General features: G+C 41.7%; 3 protein-coding genes across 4 annotated transcripts; 2 read left to right on the forward strand and 1 right to left on the reverse strand.

The window, feature by feature from the left end:
- Positions 1-835: 835 nt before the first annotated feature.
- Positions 836-4,677, forward strand: zgc:123278 (uncharacterized protein LOC641569 homolog). 2 transcript variants are annotated; one of them, XM_053886294.1, is made up of 6 exons: positions 836-893; positions 2,590-2,674; positions 2,746-2,811; positions 3,591-3,754; positions 3,842-3,941; positions 4,271-4,677. In XM_053886294.1, the coding sequence occupies exons 2-6, from the start codon at positions 2,662-2,664 to the stop codon at positions 4,384-4,386; spliced, it is 459 nt and encodes a 152-aa protein (XP_053742269.1). In that variant the 5' UTR covers positions 836-893; positions 2,590-2,661; the 3' UTR covers positions 4,387-4,677. The 2 variants fall into 2 exon arrangements, with proteins under 2 accessions (XP_053742269.1, XP_053742267.1); XM_053886292.1 differs by lacking the exon at positions 836-893 and adding an exon at positions 2,434-2,528.
- Positions 4,678-5,151: 474 nt separating this feature from the next.
- On the forward strand, positions 5,152-12,073 carry tsg101a (tumor susceptibility 101a). The gene is made up of 10 exons (XM_053884554.1): positions 5,152-5,528; positions 5,911-5,998; positions 6,086-6,151; positions 7,168-7,331; positions 7,412-7,538; positions 8,642-8,699; positions 8,934-9,031; positions 10,212-10,414; positions 10,480-10,719; positions 11,220-12,073. Exons 1-10 carry the CDS (start codon positions 5,487-5,489, stop codon positions 11,307-11,309), a joined length of 1,176 nt encoding a protein of 391 aa, XP_053740529.1. The 5' UTR covers positions 5,152-5,486; the 3' UTR covers positions 11,310-12,073.
- Positions 12,074-12,351: 278 nt separating this feature from the next.
- ldha (lactate dehydrogenase A4) lies at positions 12,352-18,485 on the reverse strand. Its single transcript, XM_053884555.1, has 8 exons — positions 18,208-18,485; positions 16,030-16,155; positions 15,181-15,298; positions 14,925-15,098; positions 14,684-14,857; positions 14,377-14,494; positions 13,328-13,451; positions 12,352-13,261 (listed from the first exon to the last, which is right to left on the reverse strand). The coding sequence occupies exons 2-8, from the start codon at positions 16,153-16,155 to the stop codon at positions 13,097-13,099; spliced, it is 999 nt and encodes a 332-aa protein (XP_053740530.1). The 5' UTR covers positions 18,208-18,485; the 3' UTR covers positions 12,352-13,096.
- Between the last annotated feature and the right edge of the window lie 575 nt (positions 18,486-19,060).

Raw genomic sequence — 19,060 nt, forward strand, 5'->3', positions numbered from 1 at the left:
GCCAGAAATTACTATTATTGCTAATATATTTTACAATGTTTTAAATCACATTTGTGTAAATCTTTATTCGGTTGATATTTTGGGTCTTGTTCCTTAGATCTTTATTCAGTTTTTAGGTTCTGTTAAAAACAAAAATACCCACAATGACTGCTCAAATGATTTGAAATTATCAGCGCTTCTAATGCTTAAAAGAAAAATACTGAAAATGGCCTATGTAGATCAGAAGTGAACATGTCCGGAACTAAATGAGGGTCGTCTCTTTTATATGAAAAAAACAAAAACAAGTTTTATAACCAAAAAAAATAAACAACCGAAAATTAAAGCATAATAAAATAAAAACTTTTGGCTGATAGTCAAGGACCCTGACCAGCCTGGTGGTTGGCGCTGGCTGCAGTGGAGATGAGGTAATGCTGCTCACCCTTCCCCTCCTCAGCAGTGCAGTCAAACTTCAACAGCAGCGTCCCCTTCTCAGGGTCCTAAAGCCCCTGCACAGCAACACAGTTGCTCAACATCCACGACCGATGCTCTAGAAAACCGACCAAGTTCCTGAGAACCAAGAGGGTGATTGAACTCCCAGGAGAAAAATCCTACCATCTCCTGGGAAGCAAACGTGCACTCTGGCCAGCAGCTTCTCTGGCAGCTCCACCGTGCCTACACTCTCTCCTTAATCTTCTGTGTCTTTTCTGTCCTGAATGATCAACCTCAAATGTGAAAACTACCTTCCTCCTCCTCTGCTCCTTCACCTCCCTCCTGCCTCCCTCTCATTCACACATGTGTTTGGTCTCTGTTGGTGACCTTCATTCCTCTTTTCTCCAGCTCACACCCCCACCTCGCTCCATCACTCCAACCTCATCGGTGTTTCCTGAGACTGTTACAGGGAATTTTATCAACTAGTAAGCAGATTTCTAGCAGTAATTCTCACCGGTCGAGCCTTTTGAGAAAGTGTCCTACACTGCTGGAATGGTTTTATTTTGCTGCATGTGATGACTCATTCACACCTTGGTCTGAAAGCACAGCGATGATATTTGAAAGGACTCCACGTACAAGTAGCTGCAGCGCTCTGACTCACACGTTCATCTCCGATTGGAACAAACAAGTGAATTTCAAAACTGTACTGTACAAAACCCACCAGGTGTTTTTTGGCTGCAGCTGAAGGGAGCTTTGTTTTCAAAGCGTAAACAAACTGCCAACTTCTTCTGTTTTCATCCACCTGGAGGATGTGAAACGACACGTCACATCAGCTGTTGTCCGCATTTCATCTAATCACGACGGTTCAAAGACCAAATGCAATAAATGCTCATGTATACACAGGTGAACATGACCGGCAGGAGACTATTCAGGTTACACGTGTGACCCGAATTTGTTGGTTTCATGTGGCTGTTTGCTATCAAGGACATTTTTTATGCATTTCAGAGCATTTAAAATCTAAAACAAAAAATTATTATGATCACTGATTCATGAGAGCTGCGATATTAGGCACTTTGTACTGTATTATACATGTATATTTACATGTTTTTTGTGCTTTTTTTGGGTCATTTTCATGTACAATTAGCGGTCAATTTATATATTATATATGCAGGTCATATTAAATACTTAGAAATGCAAATCTATTTTTTATTTGAAACTCAGATGTTTATTTACATTTCATTTGATGTGAGCATATTTTACAAATTCATGTTGAAACACATTTAATTCAGAAATTATAATACATTTTGGACTGTGTCTGACCTGTGGCCTCATTGGTCTGTAGTATCGACTATCGACTATCGACGACTAAAATGATGTTGCTCCTTCTGATTGTTTTTATTATTCGGTAGATGTGATTCTTTTTTAAAAACTATATTTTCACTTTTAATTTTTGGATTTATTTGTCTTGTCTAATTATGAATATATAATGATCCATTAATATCAGTCTGCTAACATGTTATGTATAGTTGGAATCAGTAGAAATAATTTGGTGTAAATCCAGATCATCATCCATGTTTAACCACCATTTATTTTTTATTTATTACAAATGGAGTATAACTGATCCTATTTCATGTATTTAAATTATTATTAAATTTTTACGATTTATATATAATATTTTTACCATTTTACTAATGTTTTTATGTTGGACTAACAAAATCTGAAGACAGATTTCAATTTGTTTATTATTTTAATACACTTAAAACTGGGTTGTGTTTTTGATCAGATGTGTTGATAGAAAACACTTAAATGAGGCCAAGAAGAAGGACAATACTTCCTGGGAACAATTGCTTTATTTGTGCGCAGACTTATCTGATGTGAGCGATGAGAGGTCATAAAACGAAAGTATGGTCTACCTGGGTCAGCGTTGTCTGCACTGCCGTGTCTCAACACACAAGCAGCCTAGTTACTGCTGTCAGGGCAGGCGACTACACAACGCCGCTGTCTCATTGGCTCATGAAGGGCCATCGGCCGCCGTTATAAAGGCCACGAGACACTAGCCAGCGCTGGTAACTGCTGGAAGAAACGTTGATATGGATTCTATTAAGAAGACGCTGCCAAAGGTTTTATCTCATGAATAACTGCCATTTTCCTTCTGTGTGGTAATTTCACATTGTTTTTCAGACATATATTCGCAAACATGTTCTGCAAGAGGTCGAGCTTGCCTTGACTCATTTTAAGGATCTCAAACCTGCCATGGAGGATTATGGTAGGAAAGATTCTTCTTGAGTTTAAACTTGGGATTTATGATCTGACTATTTTCCCTCTTGTCATATTTAGTATATAATGACGGGAAGAAAAAGAACCTGCTCAATCTCAAGGGAATCATTCCTGTCACCTACAAAGGTAATTATTTTTGCATGTCATCTTTGGATTCTTTGACACTGGAATAAACAAAACAATAGAAATATGAATGAACTGAACAGACTGGTGGGTTCTAAAATGCAGCATTTTATAGTTCAGTGCAGCTTTATCAGCCTGTGAATCTTTTTTTTTTAATGATCACAGAGCAGCAATTCTGTTCAACATTTAAAAATGAAAGTTTATTGTCAGAAAAAAGCCAAAATATCTTTTACTGTCAGAGGCTATGTTGACCAGTGAGATATTGAGAGACTTATATATGATGTCAGTATTCATCTCTTTCTTTCAGCATACCTCAGAAAACTCTACTAACACTGAACATGAAGTGTCCGAAGTTATATAAAATTATCGCCTATACACAGTGTGAGGATGCCAAAACTTACTTAAAGAGGCAAAATCAAATTCACCTTGTTTTAAAATATGTCACTTATTGTTGTTGTATGTGACTTCTATGAAATTCAGAATATCATTAGCATGCCAATGAAAGAAATTTGGTTTTTCTCAAAATTAAATCTAAAAAAAATCCACATAAATTTTCAAAAAAATAGTATCAGAAGGGTGGATATAATATAATATAATATAATATAATATAATATAATATAATATAATATAATATAATATAATATAATACATACTATAATATAATCCCCTACATCTTATTGACCAGAACAAATGTAAATTTTATAACATTTCGATGTGAACTATGTAATTTTGATTGTAAAAATATACAAATATTTTTTACTCACTGACCTTATGTTTTCAAGAAACCACCTACAACATCCCAATATGTGTGTGGCTGGAGGAGAATTACCCCCAATCGGCCCCCATCTGCTACGTTAAACCCACACATAACATGATGATTGTAAAGCAAGACTTCATCACTAGCAACGGCGAGGTCATGCTGCCGTACCTGGAGGAGTGGAAACAGGTGAGAGGCGCAAGCTGGGTCAAATGTGATGATGAGTTGTTTTTTTTTTTTTTCCCAAGCAAAGCGTGATCACTGTTTGTCCTACAGGGTGAGTGTGACCTGGTGAGTCTGCTGCAGGTGATGGTGATCACGTTTGAAGACAGCCCTCCTGTATGTATGCGGCCACCTCCACTTCCAGAGTCGTCCTGTGAGTAAACACACGCACAAGCATGTATGTCTGTCTGTCTGTCTCAGTGAGGACTGTCGTCGACATAATGCTTTCCCCAGCCTCTCACCCTAAACCTAACCATCCAAAACAAATGACTCAACTCAATGACTCAACCCTATGAAAATGACAGAGTTATTTAACCCTCAAGGATTAGGATTAACTTAAGTAGAAGAACACACACAGGGACAGACACACGCAGGAAGCGTGTCCATTTGCCCTAGAAACAAACTGATAACACTTCAGCAGTTAATGATAAAACAGTCCAGCCTCTGACCTGCAATAAAACCTTCCTCTCTTGTTCCCCTCAGGTTGGTGGCAGTTCCTTAAAGCACAGATTTACTCCAAGAGCGATGGAACATTTTGTTTGAGTTTAGCGAATGAAGACAGTCGTCCGCATCTGCAGGACAAAGAAACCAACTGTTAGTTTACTGATGTATGTAGCTTTCTATTGTTTGTGCAGCTAGTTCAGTTTCTCAGATTATATGTCTTTGAGTTTTGTTCCTATTAAAAAGGATGATTGTAATTGTAATATTTGTTTATATTTGATTCAATAAAAATGTATGACTTGAGTACTATGTTAATTTTCATTCGGTTTTATTGTTTAAATGAATGTAAAAACTTAACTGCGCACTATTGTTCAACTCATAAATCACGGTTGAACTACAGTTATAATCTGTAATAACAGATTAATAGTAAATACTGAAAAGAAATAAGTGGTCACTGTCCTGAAGTTAGTATATCAATATCAGTGAAAATGGTGTATTAAGATTATTATGTAAACATTTGCCATTTAAAATGTATTTTAATTTTCCGGTTGTCCAATAAACATGTACTGAAGAAAAAATAAATGTACTGATTCGTTTTTGCTGGTGACTTCCTCCGTGATCCAGACGCTTTTTATCAATTTAAAAATGTGTAATAATAATACATTTAAAGTTTACGATATTCCCACAACTGGAGGAGCTTCGTTCTGTCACATTTCAGGATTGTTTGTTGTCGATAACACATAACCACATAAAATAAAGGCGCAACCAACTTTGACATCTTAGAATTCTCAACGTTTCCAGTAACAATAACAGGTAAAATCGACAACGAAAGTCAGTAATTTAACATAATTACAAATCGATTTCGATTTTAAAGATTTTAGCTTTTGCAGACGCGTACCCTTGACGTCATCCAGATACCGGAAGTAGACAGGTGGAATGCCGGATATTCCTTGTGTTGACGATCGAAATTTTTGTCTTGTCTCACTTTGGGCAAACTTACCGTTAACGCTATTTGCCACCTGTATATAGACCCCCGGAGCTCACTGGCGTGGCACCGACACCGGGACAGAGTCTGTAAAAGTCGGAATTATCGCGACGAGCTTCGGTTATTTCAGGAATCTTTACCGGGCCTGAGGCCGGGCTAAGGTTAGCCCTCTGCTACTGAGCGTTAGCTTGTGTTTGCTCGTCCACAGCTGACTGAACAGTCAGCATAACATTTGTTTTAAAACTGATACATTTAAAATAATCTATAGCAACAATGGCGGTCGTCAACGAGGGTGCCCTGAAGAAGATGCTGAAGGTAAGCTAATGTTAGCCACTTAGCATAATGTTGACATCAAGCTACTGGTAGCCACCCGTAACACGCAGTTTTCGTTCCTCAGCAATGGTTCTTTTTAGTTGTCTGAGTAGTCTTTATTCAATCCTATATCTAAAAATTAAGATATCAAGTTCATTGTCGTGAAAACACCCCTGTTTTTTCACTGTTTCCCCTGTTGACATGTATTTGTGTCGCTGACTTTTGTGATTTTCTCAATCTTCGCACAGTTATTGTCAATTGATGATCAGATTTTAGTTGCTAATGTTAAGAAGTGTTAAACTGAAACATCTCCATTATTGATGTTTCATGGCAGCAATAATTAATGTGTCATTTCAGTCTTGATTTTGTTCTAATCCTTCTTCAGCAATACAAGTACAGAGACCTGACAGTTCGTGAGATAACTAACGTCATCTCCCAGTACAAAGACCTGAAGCCGCTCATGGATGGCTACGGTAAATTGACTTGCTTTGGTCTTGGTTTTATCGTGGCAAATGAGACTTTCTTTTATTCATCGGTAACTTGATATTGTTGTGTTTCAGTGTTCAATGATGGCTCAACAAGAGACCTGATGAGTTTAACGGGAACAGTTCCAGTCAGCTACAGAGGTAACTACTTCTTTTATATGAGTCTTGTCTCATATGTATGTTCATCTTTGTGATAACTCTGCTGTAAATATCTCAAGTCTTCGGCACATATCTATCTGTATGACATTGCCTGAACACACAATCAATGTTGATACTTCAAAATGGAAATTTCACAATTTTGTTAATATAACAAGGTCAATAATTATTATAATAATAATGATGATGCTTTATTTATATGGCACCTTTCAGTTCACAGAGTGGAACTTCTTTGGTGTTTGTTGTGCATCTTTCATTTCTTGGGTGTCTGTTTCTCTGTTGCTCCTGTGACAAGTTGAATTTCCCCACTGGGGACAAGTAAAGGATATTGGATTAGATTAGATGGCCTTTATTTTCTAATCTAATCTAATCTCATGGTAATCATTGTGAAGTGTCTACATTTGCTCATATACATGCACGACATGAATGTGGTCATCTTATGTCTGAGTTTAATAGACGTTTGGATGACATACAGTAATGTCACCTCAAGTATATAGAAATTAGTTTTTATGATTTTTTTTTTTTTAATCTGGGACAACTAGCAGAGACTCACCTGAGGATCTGAGGGTCCTGGCTGGCTTGGTGGGGGTCAGTAGTTCAGCATTGTAGTCGGGGCTAGGCCAAGATGGCAAGACGACAGTTATTAATTAAATTATATTATTATAATTAAAGTCTATTCTGTGAGGAGCATCACTGTTGGGTCCTGAAGCAACTGAGGAGTCTGTATACCAGAGTGTGAGAGTGTTGCGTTTAGAGATCATTTTTAATTGCAGGAAACACTTTTTCTATTATTGTGAGGAATGAAGTTAAAGTAAATTCGATATACTAGTACAAAGATCAATATCGTTTTAAACCTTTATCATATTGTTTCAGTGTTTTTATTAATTTTTCAACTCAAGCCTTGCAATGTTTTGTAAATTCTGGGTTACATTCTCAATTTGTGAGCATGCGATGAATTGTTCATGTAATCTGATCGTTTTGCTTTTTGTTTGTTTTGAAAGGCAATGTCTACAATATACCTGTGTGTCTCTGGCTACTGGACACATACCCCTACAATCCTCCCATATGTTTCGTCAAACCTACAAGCGCCATGATGATCAAAACTGGAAAGCACATTGACGCCAATGGGAAAATCTACTTGCCCTATCTTCATGAGTGGAAGCATGTAAGTTGTTCACAACTCGACATCGGCAGTCATCAGTGCATGAAATGATGTTTGACCCTATATTCCTGTCTGCATCACAGCCTCAGTCGGACCTCTATGGGCTCATCCAGGTGATGATCGTGGTGTTTGGAGAGGAGCCCCCTGTGTTTTCTCGGCCCACAACGCAAGCACCATACCAAGCCTTTCAGGCAGCGGGACCCCCAAACCGTGAGTGGCCTGACTTTGACTTGAAATGTATATTGTTATCTGCCAGATAGGGATGGACGATAACTTATTGTACTCAATATTCTGTCAACACACACACGCACACGCACACTTGCTGCATTGAACTTGCATACATGAATACAACAAGGCCATGACGGCGTGCCGTGTTCTCCAGCTGCGCCGTGTTTGACAGCCGACGTGTAACAATTGTGGAGAGTTTGGTTCAGGATCTTAGCTTTAAACGTATTAAAACCTTTGACAGTGGAATAGGTAGACTCTGAGTCTCTGGATCTGTGTTTGTTTTATTAGATGGGGTGGTCCTAATAGGTTTCCTGACATTATATATGTCACCACAAACAGAGTCTGCACCTCTGCGAAACACCATGCTGAAAATAGTTGTATATTCGACAAACATCCACTCTGGTGTTGGCGGCATTTTAGGAGAGAGAATGATCAAAATATTTTTCGTCACACAAGACTGACAGTATACTTCTTCAATAGCATCTACGAAATGTGTCCAGACGAGTTAAAGTCAACTGTCAAGAGACATGGGTCACATTGGAGGACAGCAGACAGGCGGCTCAATTGAACCCCTAAATAAAGCTTATTTGCCTTTGGTCTTTGTACCAAGCGTTGGTTGATGTGACTCTGGTTTTCTTGCATGATCTCTAATTGTAGAATTTGAATTTTGACTTTAAATGTGCTTCTCCTATTTATTTTATTTTTCAAACTTACATTTCCTTCAGCGTATCCAATATCTTCTTCCACTTCAGTTTTTGCTGGCTCAAGTGGCGATATGTAGTATTTTATTTTCAATTTGTTTCCTTACTTTTTGTCTGATAAGATAGTTACAGCAATAATATAATAATAAAATATCATGACAGCAAAAATAAAACTAAGACATCAAATTTACTTGAGAGGAAACAAAAGTGTTGTGTGGTTAATTTCAAATTTGTCTTTGGATATTATTTTAATGGACAGGAACCTCCAACCCTGTACTTTTCATTCTCGGTGTTTATCCACCAGGTGGCGCCAATGTCCTGACAAATAATGTTCAGTGAAACTGTTGTAACATCTGTAATCTGATCATTTCGTTTCTCCCTCAGCTTCTTACATGCCAGGAATGCCTGCAGTTTCGCCATACGGCCCAAACACAAGCACTGGGTGAGGTCTTTGTGTCCCCTCATGAACCAACACACGCACCGATAACACCTTAATGTAAACGTGCCAGGGCACGTCGGCCTGGCTGCTCCACGTAGACCTCAAGAATTTCCTATGAGTCAAATATCGGGCATGTTTAGATTTGAGTGAAACAGAAAGTTCAGAATCATTGCACAACTTGATGACAAAGATTTACTTTTGCCTTGAAGCAACATTTCAATCTTTTGCTGTTTGCAGAGGTTATCCAGGCTACCAGTACCCAGGGAGCAATTCCTACCCAGGAAGTGCTGCTGGTCCTGCTCACTACCCCACACCGACCCCAGTCTCTACAGTTGGTATGTAGTAATTCATTCAAGAGACAAGAAGGTAACATGAAGGGTGACAGAGACAACAAATATATAAATACCACAAAGTCAAAACTTTTGGAATTAAGTTTTGCTTTGCTGATTTGTACAGATAGTTTGTCAGTATTCCAGTATTCCAATACACTGAAGATGATATGCTTAAAAAGTTCCAACATAGCTACTTGTTATTCAAGTTGTGTCTGAGGTTTTCATTAGTAATCAAATATACTTGTACTGCAATGTCTAGAAGCAACCAAACTAGAGCCAGCATCATTCAACGTCAGCTTATTTTCGATTTAATGATGATTTTTTTCATTCCAGTTCTTTCCTAGTTTGAAATTATTGCCATGTTTTATTGAATGATGGAAAAGCTGTGTCATGTGACCATATTTCCTTCAGTGAATGAAACAATGCTCCTACACGTAGGCACCCCGTGGTCTTTATCTAACCCTAAAATAAGCCATTTGACCTTCCAACTTTTCTCTCGCTGCGACTTGGTAGGCATGCAGAGCTGTCAGTGAAAGGTCGATAGTGTAATTGGAGCGTGGGGCAATGAAAGGCCAGGAGGGTTTAGACGGGAGAGTGAAAGGATCATGCCAACTCCTGCCCCCCACACCGTCAAGTCTGATGTACGCAGCGCTCTATTTTGGGAAGGGGACAGTACCACCACACAAAGGCAGACTCATGATCTGTGATCTGCAGGCTGTCTGGTCCTCACTTCACAGCTGAGTGGCACCCTGGTCCTGGACCAGTCTTGAGTTCTGGGCCCTTTCTATATTTAGTAGGACAGTTACAGTTGCTCAGCTCTCATGGATGAATCAACTCTGACATTTCCAGAGCTGACTCCTCACAAGCTCACGGTGGTCTCCACCTCATCTGTCCACTTGAGTATGAGACAGATGGATTGAACATTTCTGTCTATTTCCATCTGGTTTATTACATGATTTATTTTATATATATATATATATATATATATATACTTTTTAACATCATTACAAATGGTGATTCAAACTGTGTTGCTACTGTTTTTACTCTCTGTGTTGCTTTGTTTGTTTTTGACATTTAAATGCTGAGTCAGCCAGTCTAGCAGTTATTTTTGTGTTAATGCTGGCAGATTCAGATTTTAGTAGTGTGTTGTGTTCACTGTGGGTAACCAAGCTCTCTCCTCCAGGTCCCAGTAGAGATGGGACCATTGGCGAAGACACCATCCGTGCCTCCCTGATCTCTGCGGTCAGTGACAAGCTCCGCTGGAGGATGAAGGAGGAAATGGACCGGGCTCAGGCCGAGCTGGATGCCCTAAAGCGGACCGAGGAGGACCTGAAGAAGGGTCATCAGAAGCTAGAGGAGATGGTCTCCAGATTGGACCAGGAAGTGGTGAGAATCCCAAATGTTGTGACGATATGGACGATGCGACCTCATGGCAATGTCCCAACTTCCAGACGGAGGTGGACAGAAACATCGAGCTGCTGAAGAGGAAGGATGAGGAGCTGAGCGAAGCTCTGGAGAAGATGGAGAACCAGTCTGAGAATAATGACATCGATGATGTCATCGTGCCTACAGCCCCACTGTACAAGCAGATCTTGAACCTGTACGCTGAGGAGAACGCCATAGAAGACACCATCTTCTACCTTGGGGAGGCACTGCGTCGTGGCGTGATTGACCTGGAGGTTTTTCTCAAGGTGAGACATCTGTGTAAATTGTTCAAACATTTAAACACATATAAAACAGGTGCCTGTTTACCTTCAGAGTTGAGGCGTGGCGTCAAAATAAAAGTACATTGTGTTCACTTGGGTGATGGTTAAATTGTTTTGACGTGGATAGAACCGGTGCTTGTTCCTTCGAAAAACAATTGATTTCCTTGGAAATTGGTGTTGTCATGTCAACCTAGCAACAAACAGGTTATTTATAAAGTCTCACCTGGTGGCGGGAAATGTAGCCTTTGGTAATATAAATAAGTAAATAAAGTAGTAATCTGTAACACTGTCATGAGCATTAGCAATAGAAATAATGTTTATTTTCACAAATGTCATCAATGATTACACTGTCACCCCTGGCTGCAACTCTGCATCATCGCCATCATTGACTCCACCAGCTACTAGAAGGTTGAATGAATCCACGCTGAGGGAACTGTGACTCAGCAGCTTCACACATGATGACTCACTGTCTCCTCTCTCCGCAGCACGTCCGCCTTCTGTCCCGTAAACAGTTCCAGCTCCGGGCCCTGATGCAGAAAGCTCGCAAGACAGCCGGCCTGAGCGACCTCTATTGACCCCTCCACCCCACTAAGAAACTCATCTAATCACTCTGTCTCCATTTTCTTTTAAATGTCTTGTATAATGAGTCGCCATGATTCTTCATACTCTTTGGAAACATTGACACGTTCTGCACTCGAACTTGTGGTCCATCTATTTAAGAATATCCTGTGGTTTATTGGCTGGCAGATTCACACGTGATGTGGTAGAACTGGTTCTGAAGTCGGTGCTGAAAGGAAGCACGTCTGTTGGGGATTGTAATTCAGACATTTGCAACATCAGCAGCTGCAGATTGGCGTCCATGCTCACATAAGTGATTTAAATTTTCCTGAAGGTTGGTGCCAGCTCCACTGCTGTTTTCTAAACTGGCTCTGTTTCCCCTCTGTGTGTGTGTGTGTGTGTGTTGACCACGGTGTGTGAGGCTCTCTCACTGGATGTCAGTTGCTCAGGTCCCCAAATAAGACGTGAAGGCTGCACTAACCAATCATGTACAGTAGGTGTTTGTCCCTCTTCATCCTCTGTAAGTATTCAGCTCATTCTTACCTCCCAGACTGCTGTCTTCTGATTCAAGAAACTCCAATTTTGTATGAAGCACGGGTGTTAAGGGATACACAGAATATGAATAACAAAAAGGTAACTTATGTTTTCATTGAAATTAGCCTTCTACTAAATGCACTTTGACTTGTATGATAGAGAATCTACTGTCATTGACTCGTCTCCTTCGACCGTAGGTCACCTGTTCTTTTGTATCTGTAGGTTCAATAAAATCCAATTTATTTCCTTCCTTTCTTTTTCACTTTGAGCGAGGAGGGTCGTTGACTTTTCTCAGTCCCGTAAGGCATTTCTTTCTTCAGTCACCGGATCTTGGAAGTTCCTTAGAGGCTGGGTAAATAATATTCAACCTTGAAATCTAATCCCACAGTGTCCAGGTTATAAGAGTGGTTTTTAATCATCACTGTGCTGTTACAGCACCTGAAGGTGAAAAATTGAAGTTCAGAGGGAAACCAGCACAGAGATATTTATCTTCATTTAAAAGGAGAATGAAAACAGACACGAGTAGAACATCATCATCCTGGCAGGTTTATTCAATGCTACAACAAATGACATCCATATAGTCTCTCAGTAGGTCTGGTGCTTGACAGATAAATAATGTGCCATAAATACATAAATAGGTCTAAAAAATAAAAACACCACTTTATTTAACTTGTGATGCCCTTTTTTTATGAGAATAACGCATGATCAGACTGTTTATGGTGCATATACACCTTCAGAAACAGTTAAAACTATGTTAGAAGGTGCAAAATTTATTTATCTTCCCATCAGTGCACTTGTGGTTAATACGAAGGCGTCACTGCTAACTGGTGGAGCTAGCGTTCCCCGATGGTACCACTGACGATGTATAGCAGTGTCATGTTTGGACAGGAAGCGCTCCTCTTTGCAGTTGGAATGTCTCCGTTTAACTCCAGAGAACTCCAAACATCTGGCGACATACAGGAGGAGTGTGCGGAGGAAGCTGCAGCAGTAACAACAATTACAGTACGTGGAGTTAACACAGAACGACACAGAGATGCTCTACTCTGTCCTCCAGAGACGGAGCTGGACATGACGGTTCAGTCAAACACAAGGATTTGGGTGGGAAAGGGGGGAGACAGTGCAGGGGAATGACAGCCATGCATGAATATCAGGAGGTAACAAGATTCCACTGGCTTAGCTACACACTTTTGTAGATATTCTCAGGAGTCATTCACCCGCTCCAGCAGGGACACACACATGGAGTTACGGACAGAAATCACAGACGCGCGCTTCACATAGTCAGCTCCTTCTGAACTCCCCAAAGGGTCTCTGCGCTCTGCATCAGCTGCTTCTCCTCCTCAGCCTTCAGTGTCATGTGGATGACGTCGGTCAGACCACTGTTGCCCAGGACACAAGGGATGCTGAGGAAGACCTCGTCCTTCACGCCGTGCATGCCCTGTGAGACAGCCAGAGTGAATGGATCGCCTCCTTAGTCGAGGCCAGAGTGATGGTAGATTTTTACCTGCACAAGTGTTGAGACTGGGTGAACTTTGTGAAGGTTCTTTGTGATGCTCTCCACCAGGTCGGCCACAGACATGCCGATGGCCCAGGAGGTGTAGCCCTTCAGTTTGATCACCTCGTAGGCTCTGCAGAGGAAGCAAAGGTAGTCCGGTCAGAGACTGTTGCAATAATGCTTTTTCTCAATCCAACATATGACTTCATAACTTCCACATGACCATCACTTCAATTGTTGACTCAAATACGGACATGGTCATTGACCAAAGACTCTTTTGCTGCTTAAACTGCTCATAAGCTTTGCGGAAAAAAAATGGAAAATTAGTGAAAAGGGTGTATTTAACAGCATTATTCAAGCTAAACATTAAGATGTCACATTATAATGTGGTAATTACACCACAGTTATTTTATGTGAAAGTTTGAGGCCAAGATGAAAGTAATGACATTTTTAAATAGTTTTTAGCAACATTATGATAATGATGTATCTTTGACAATATTCCAAAATTGTATCAAACAAAATTTATACTCTGAAAGTGAATTGTTTCCTGTGTTGTTGCTTCGTGTTCTGGTGCAGTCGTAGTTACAGATGTTGCTCTTGCTAATGTAAACAACCTGCTCTACAGCTGCTAAGCGAAGACAAGGGATGTTGCACAAGTTTGCTTGATAGCATCAGTTGACTTATCTTGTTGTAACTTATCTTGAGTCACAGCGCAACCAAACCCTCTTTTGTGTGACACAGCCGCTCTGACTCAAGAACTCTCCGATAGCTCAGCCGTGGCCACTACTGACCCAATAATACCGAACCATTTTAATTCACTTGGTTATTAAGTCTATTTCCCCAGAATAGACCTGGTAATGTCAGCGGCGAGGAAATGAAATAACAGAGAAGAGAGCTGGTGTGTTTGTGCTGGCTGTCGGGTTTGTTTGGCTAACAGCACGGGTTGGATTCCAGGCCAGGGCTCATCTGCTCTGAAGCGGATCCACTTGTAATTTATCCCCCGTATGACTGCTCGCAATTAAACTGTGTGGCTCATTATAAAATCAAACCGCACTCACCCGGCCACCACCTGCTTGTGGACCTCCTTCCAGTTCTCGGGGTCACCTTCGACCCCCATCTTTGGGTTGAGACCCTGAAGAGAGACGCCGGCCACGTTTACGCCGCTCCACACCGGGACTGAGGCGCAAACAAGTCCAATTAATATGCAAGTAAAATGAACAAAAAATAGATAAATATAACTATAGTTTACATTTGAACTTTAACTGGACAGCTATTTTCTGCTGTGAACATAATCTGATTCTTTGCCAATAGGTGTCAGAGGCGTCCATCCAAAGTTAGAGAGTATTTTTAGATGCGCCCACATACCACTGGAGTCTCCGTGCTCTCCGATGATCCAGCCATGGCAGCTCGCTGGGTGGATGTTGAGCTTCTCTCCCATGAGGTGGCGGAATCGGGCTGAGTCCAGGTTGGTGCCGGAGCCGATGACGCGGTGGCGCGGGAAGCCGCTCAGCTTCCAGGCCACGTAGGTCAGGATGTCAACTGTAACAGGGAGTGACTGTGTCAGATATCTCCAGCTGAGATCCACACGCTCTTCAGTGGGCCGTACCTGGGTTTGACACAACCATGAGGATGCAGTTGGGGCTGTATTTGACGATGTTTGGGATGATGAACTTGAAGATGTTGACGTTGCGCTGCACCAGGTTGAGACGGCTCTCTCCTTCCTGCTGACGGGCTCCGGCGGTCACCACCACCACTTTGGAGTTGGCAGTCACACTGTAGTCTGAGCGGGAGGAACCGAACTTTAACTTTAATTTTGAAGTCCACGTCACTCCTTTTGGCATCATATATGCGTGTTTTCTCACCTTTGTCAGCCACAATCTTGTGCGTCTTCAGGAAAAGAGATCCGTGCTGCAGGTCCATGGCTTCGCCCTTCAGCTTGTCCTCCATCACGTCAACCAGAGCCAGTTCATCGCACAAGTCCTGGTCAGCAACATTGAGACAGTGAGTCACTTAGCATTCCTACAAGTGTCTTCTTTAACTGAGACTCTAGCTGGTCACACCATTAACCCTGGGCTTCGCCTACTCAGCAGCATTATGCGCCAAACTTGTGACCTGTTTGCTAAGAGCTTCTTTTGTACTCCATTTGGCACCAATCCATCTAAAATGGCTGAAAGGAAGAAGACGGTAAACAGGGAGAACGGCTTTTCCTGTCCAGGGTCATTCCTTCTCATTCCTGTCTAACCTGACTGAGATCAAATTACAACTTGCGGGTTAGAAAATTGCTTTCAGAGTGTTACACCTAGACGGTAAAAGTTACTTCATAGCTGCTTTGATCCAACATTTTTATGGGTCAAAGCGTCTCTACTTTCTGCCACTTGAGATGCTACCAAACACACTGACAGTCAGACTGACTGAGTCACTAACAGAGCATTGAACATTTAAGGCCTATCTATAGCACATTAACACCTTTGTTGACAATGTAAGATAACAGTGAATGGTACGAACACTGCATTGCAATAATTACAGAGTCAATCTTCCTTTTCAACTTGATGTCCAACTTGCCATGAAAACATGTCTTTACTGACCCACAAGTATGAGGCGTACTATCTATGATCTCTCCAATAAATTCCCCACAGATGGTTTCATCCACATCACGATGTCTTTTAATAAAAGACACTAAGGAACAATGGTACGGCGCAAACTATTCTCACCTTGAGCAGAATGCTCATTGCCGAGGCCATGCCCACCATTCCGACGCCCACCACCGTCACCTTGTTCCTGCTGCCGATAGGCTCCTCCTTCATCACATGACTGATCAGTTTGTCTTTGGTGGACATCTGCGTGGAAAAAAACAACAACATGTGGGTCAGAGATAAGGAAAAGGAGGGAGAGTGAAAGGTGATGAGGACGCACTGAGCAAACAAAGAAGGTGTGGAGTGGATAGTAGTAGACAGGTGAGCAAAGATCGGGAGTGTTCTAGAAGAGGAGGATGATAAATCAATGCTCTTAAAAGGCATTGTATGACGGTTGGTTTACGACAGAGCCTCTGTGTCCTGGTACACTTGTGTTTTTAGTCACTTGTGAGTCATGAAGTTACTCCTGAAGACTTCATGTTGCCTCACTCTGTTTCCACGGTAACCTCTGCCTGGGAGAGCACTGCAGTAGTGTCTGTGTCTGAGCAGCGAATATCCTCAGCTCATGTCACATGCTGCTACTTTTGCGTCCTCATTGGCTGGCTGCTATAGATTCCCCGGGCCAGGAAGTGTGGAGGGTCGCACGTAGTTGTCCAAAGAGGCGGGATTAGACCTCCATGTTACACAATTAGCATGGCTAGCTAGCTCTCATCTCATTATCGGTGGCTCAAGGGTGGTCGACAACAAACTACTGATGGATCTAGTCCTTTTGTTTTGGGGACCACAAAGGATCAGCGTCAGAGAAGCACAACGTTAAGAGCTCTCTTATTCATTTTGATCTCCTTGGCAAATAATGGAAAGACTTGGGGGTTTATTTATCGCTCTCTCTACCACAGACTCAGAAGAAAAAAATATCTTTCAATTCGACTTGCTTGACTGTTCCTTCATATATGGGAAATGAAAGTGATATGACAATGCACCCATTCACATACAGAAAGTATTGTAGTTTTTAGTTCTTTCACCACCTTTTTCTGGCTTTAAAATATAAAACTCTTACATAACAGGCCACAACTTTAATGTGATGACAAGCCACCACTATCTGACTCTTGGATTTGTGTTAAATCCTGTTTCAATTGTTTAGCCACATTCCCTAAACTTTAAATCAGTCTGTGACAAATATTTGAACTGATTAATTATTAGAGAAATGATTTGACAATAGAAGATGGGAACAGTTTCATTTCACAGCACAGTGTAGTTCACAACGCAGAACTGCAAATTTGTAACATAAGTTATGCATTTATTAAGTCATTCGATTATATTACAATAGATATCCTTCAATGGCAGATGCTGGACATGTTCAGTCTCACAAACAAAAAAGCTTTAAAAAAAAAAAAAAAAAAAAGACCAAGGAATAGACACAACAATTCCTCCATCTGACCGGCAAGACTCCCTCATCCCATCACTGCTGCTCTTGACATAGAGATTCCTCAGATTTATTTTATCAGGATGTGTGCAGCCTTTTCATTCACCGTGAGTCTCTCTGAAATGCTCAAGCTACAAAATACCTGCATTGATCTTTGAATATCTGTACATAATATCATTCCTAACAAGAGGACGTCTAAACCTAGGATAAAAACCTGTTACATAAATTATGTGAGGTGAACATTAAGTAACTTCCATATATGGTATTTAACATAGTTACTCTGAGCTTCTACTTTCATATATATAAAAAAAAAAAACAAAACAGAATAGCGTGTTACATAATTGGCTGTGTAAGTATGAGAAATGTAACTGGTCAGGGACCAAACTTGTCTCTAGCATCTGTGCGGATCTTATTTCCCTGGAGTGCGGATGAATGCGGCTGCTGTAAGTCCAGATCTGTTGCCAGGCTTGGCACCAGAGGGCATCAGGACTCGTGTAATGCTGCGTGTATTGTTACATCACGATACAATTCTGAGGAAATTCGTCATCACTTGACTCTTTTTTTTTTACCTGACCGTGATATGGTAATAACAGCGTGGGGACGGTAGAGACGCGTCTCCCTTTCATTCATTGAAGTGATCCCGCAACAAGTGGAAACGCACCGGCCTACTTCCTGTGGTGTATCGATCAGAGGTGCGGAGTGTGGAGTTGAATCCGAAACTAACCTGAGGAGAAGGATCGCGTGTCGACACGCCCCCTCGGGAGTCTTGACGCAGGATGGTGGAAGAGACAGAAATGTCGCGTTTCCGATCATATTTGAGAGCGAGCGCTTACCTTTAGGCTTTGAGTGAAGGGCTTGAAACTCGAGCTGGAATGTGTCCGCCGCTCCGGAGCGCTGCTTTTCCGCAGAAGTGGTGCGGTGCGGAGGCGGCTCCGCCTTTTTAAGAGCGCGGATGTGCTCGCATGCTAATGAGCGATGACGAGGCCCGCGCGGGCGTGTGGGCCGTCACGTCCCCGGCAGGATGCGGCGGCGGCGGCGGGGCTTTCACCAGTTTTGTCATGTAAAGTGATGCGGGCTTGTTCCTCTTCAGGGAGCTGACACTTGCGTGATGAAACGCCATTTGTTTGTTGGCGTTCAGGTGACGTCAGAGGCGCGCACGTGAGTGCGACGTGAGGAGGAGCGTGCTGGACATGGAGGTTCCCTCTCCTGCTGCACTCCAAGGCTTCTAGAAACCAGGTAGAACAACCAGTGAGATGGATGTGACACAAACGACCGGTGAAGAAAACACAAATATAATCAGGCCGCTCCTGTACTTATGAATAGAGAAACATGGTGTTTATGTCGTGACACTGGACGACGATGCGTGATGAGAGGCGAGGGCTGCTTGCTCACTGGTGCACGCGCGCCCTCTTCTGTCGTGAACCAGCGGTTGCTCAACCGACACAGAAAGTTCTCGTCTGGGGAATTTTTGAGTTGCATACCAGGAACAGCGCTGGTAGTTACCATAAATGGATAGGTGGATCCAAAGAGTGATGTCATCAGAAACAACGCTCTGAAGCAAATAAACAGCTTTAGATTCGATCATTCTTCCCTCAGTGGGGAAAATTCAACATGTCTTGGACCTATGGAGGTTCAAGTCTCCTGTGACCTCCGTTTCCATCCAGGGGGTCAATGTGGATATGGTTG

The sequence above is a fragment of the Synchiropus splendidus genome, chromosome 14 (assembly GCF_027744825.2).
Source record: "Synchiropus splendidus isolate RoL2022-P1 chromosome 14, RoL_Sspl_1.0, whole genome shotgun sequence".
Taxonomy (NCBI): Eukaryota; Metazoa; Chordata; class Actinopteri; order Syngnathiformes; family Callionymidae; genus Synchiropus; species Synchiropus splendidus.

What these genes read in the sequence shown, in the direction of transcription:
- tsg101a (XM_053884554.1), top strand. Translation starts at nt 5,487, where the DNA reads ATGGCGGTCGTCAACGAGGGTGCCCTGAAGAAGATGCTGAAG. An exon ending in CCCTGAAGAAGATGCTGAAG is followed by an intron (nt 5,529 to 5,910) that starts GTAAGCTAATGT and finishes ATCCTTCTTCAG; the next exon opens with CAATACAAGTACAGAGACCT. An exon ending in ACCTGGAGGTTTTTCTCAAG is followed by an intron (nt 10,720 to 11,219) that starts GTGAGACATCTG and finishes CTCTCTCCGCAG; the next exon opens with CACGTCCGCCTTCTGTCCCG.
- ldha (XM_053884555.1), bottom strand. Translation starts at nt 16,155, where the DNA reads ATGTCCACCAAAGACAAACTGATCAGTCATGTGATGAAGGAGGAGCCT. An exon ending in CAAGATTGTGGCTGACAAAG is followed by an intron (nt 15,099 to 15,180) that starts GTGAGAAAACAC and finishes CCTCCCGCTCAG; the next exon opens with ACTACAGTGTGACTGCCAAC. An exon ending in CATGGTTGTGTCAAACCCAG is followed by an intron (nt 14,858 to 14,924) that starts GTACGGCCCACT and finishes TCCCTGTTACAG; the next exon opens with TTGACATCCTGACCTACGTG.
- zgc:123278 (XM_053886292.1), top strand. Translation starts at nt 2,499, where the DNA reads ATGGATTCTATTAAGAAGACGCTGCCAAAG. An exon ending in ACCTGGAGGAGTGGAAACAG is followed by an intron (nt 3,755 to 3,841) that starts GTGAGAGGCGCA and finishes TTTGTCCTACAG; the next exon opens with GGTGAGTGTGACCTGGTGAG. An exon ending in TCCACTTCCAGAGTCGTCCT is followed by an intron (nt 3,942 to 4,270) that starts GTGAGTAAACAC and finishes TGTTCCCCTCAG; the next exon opens with GTTGGTGGCAGTTCCTTAAA.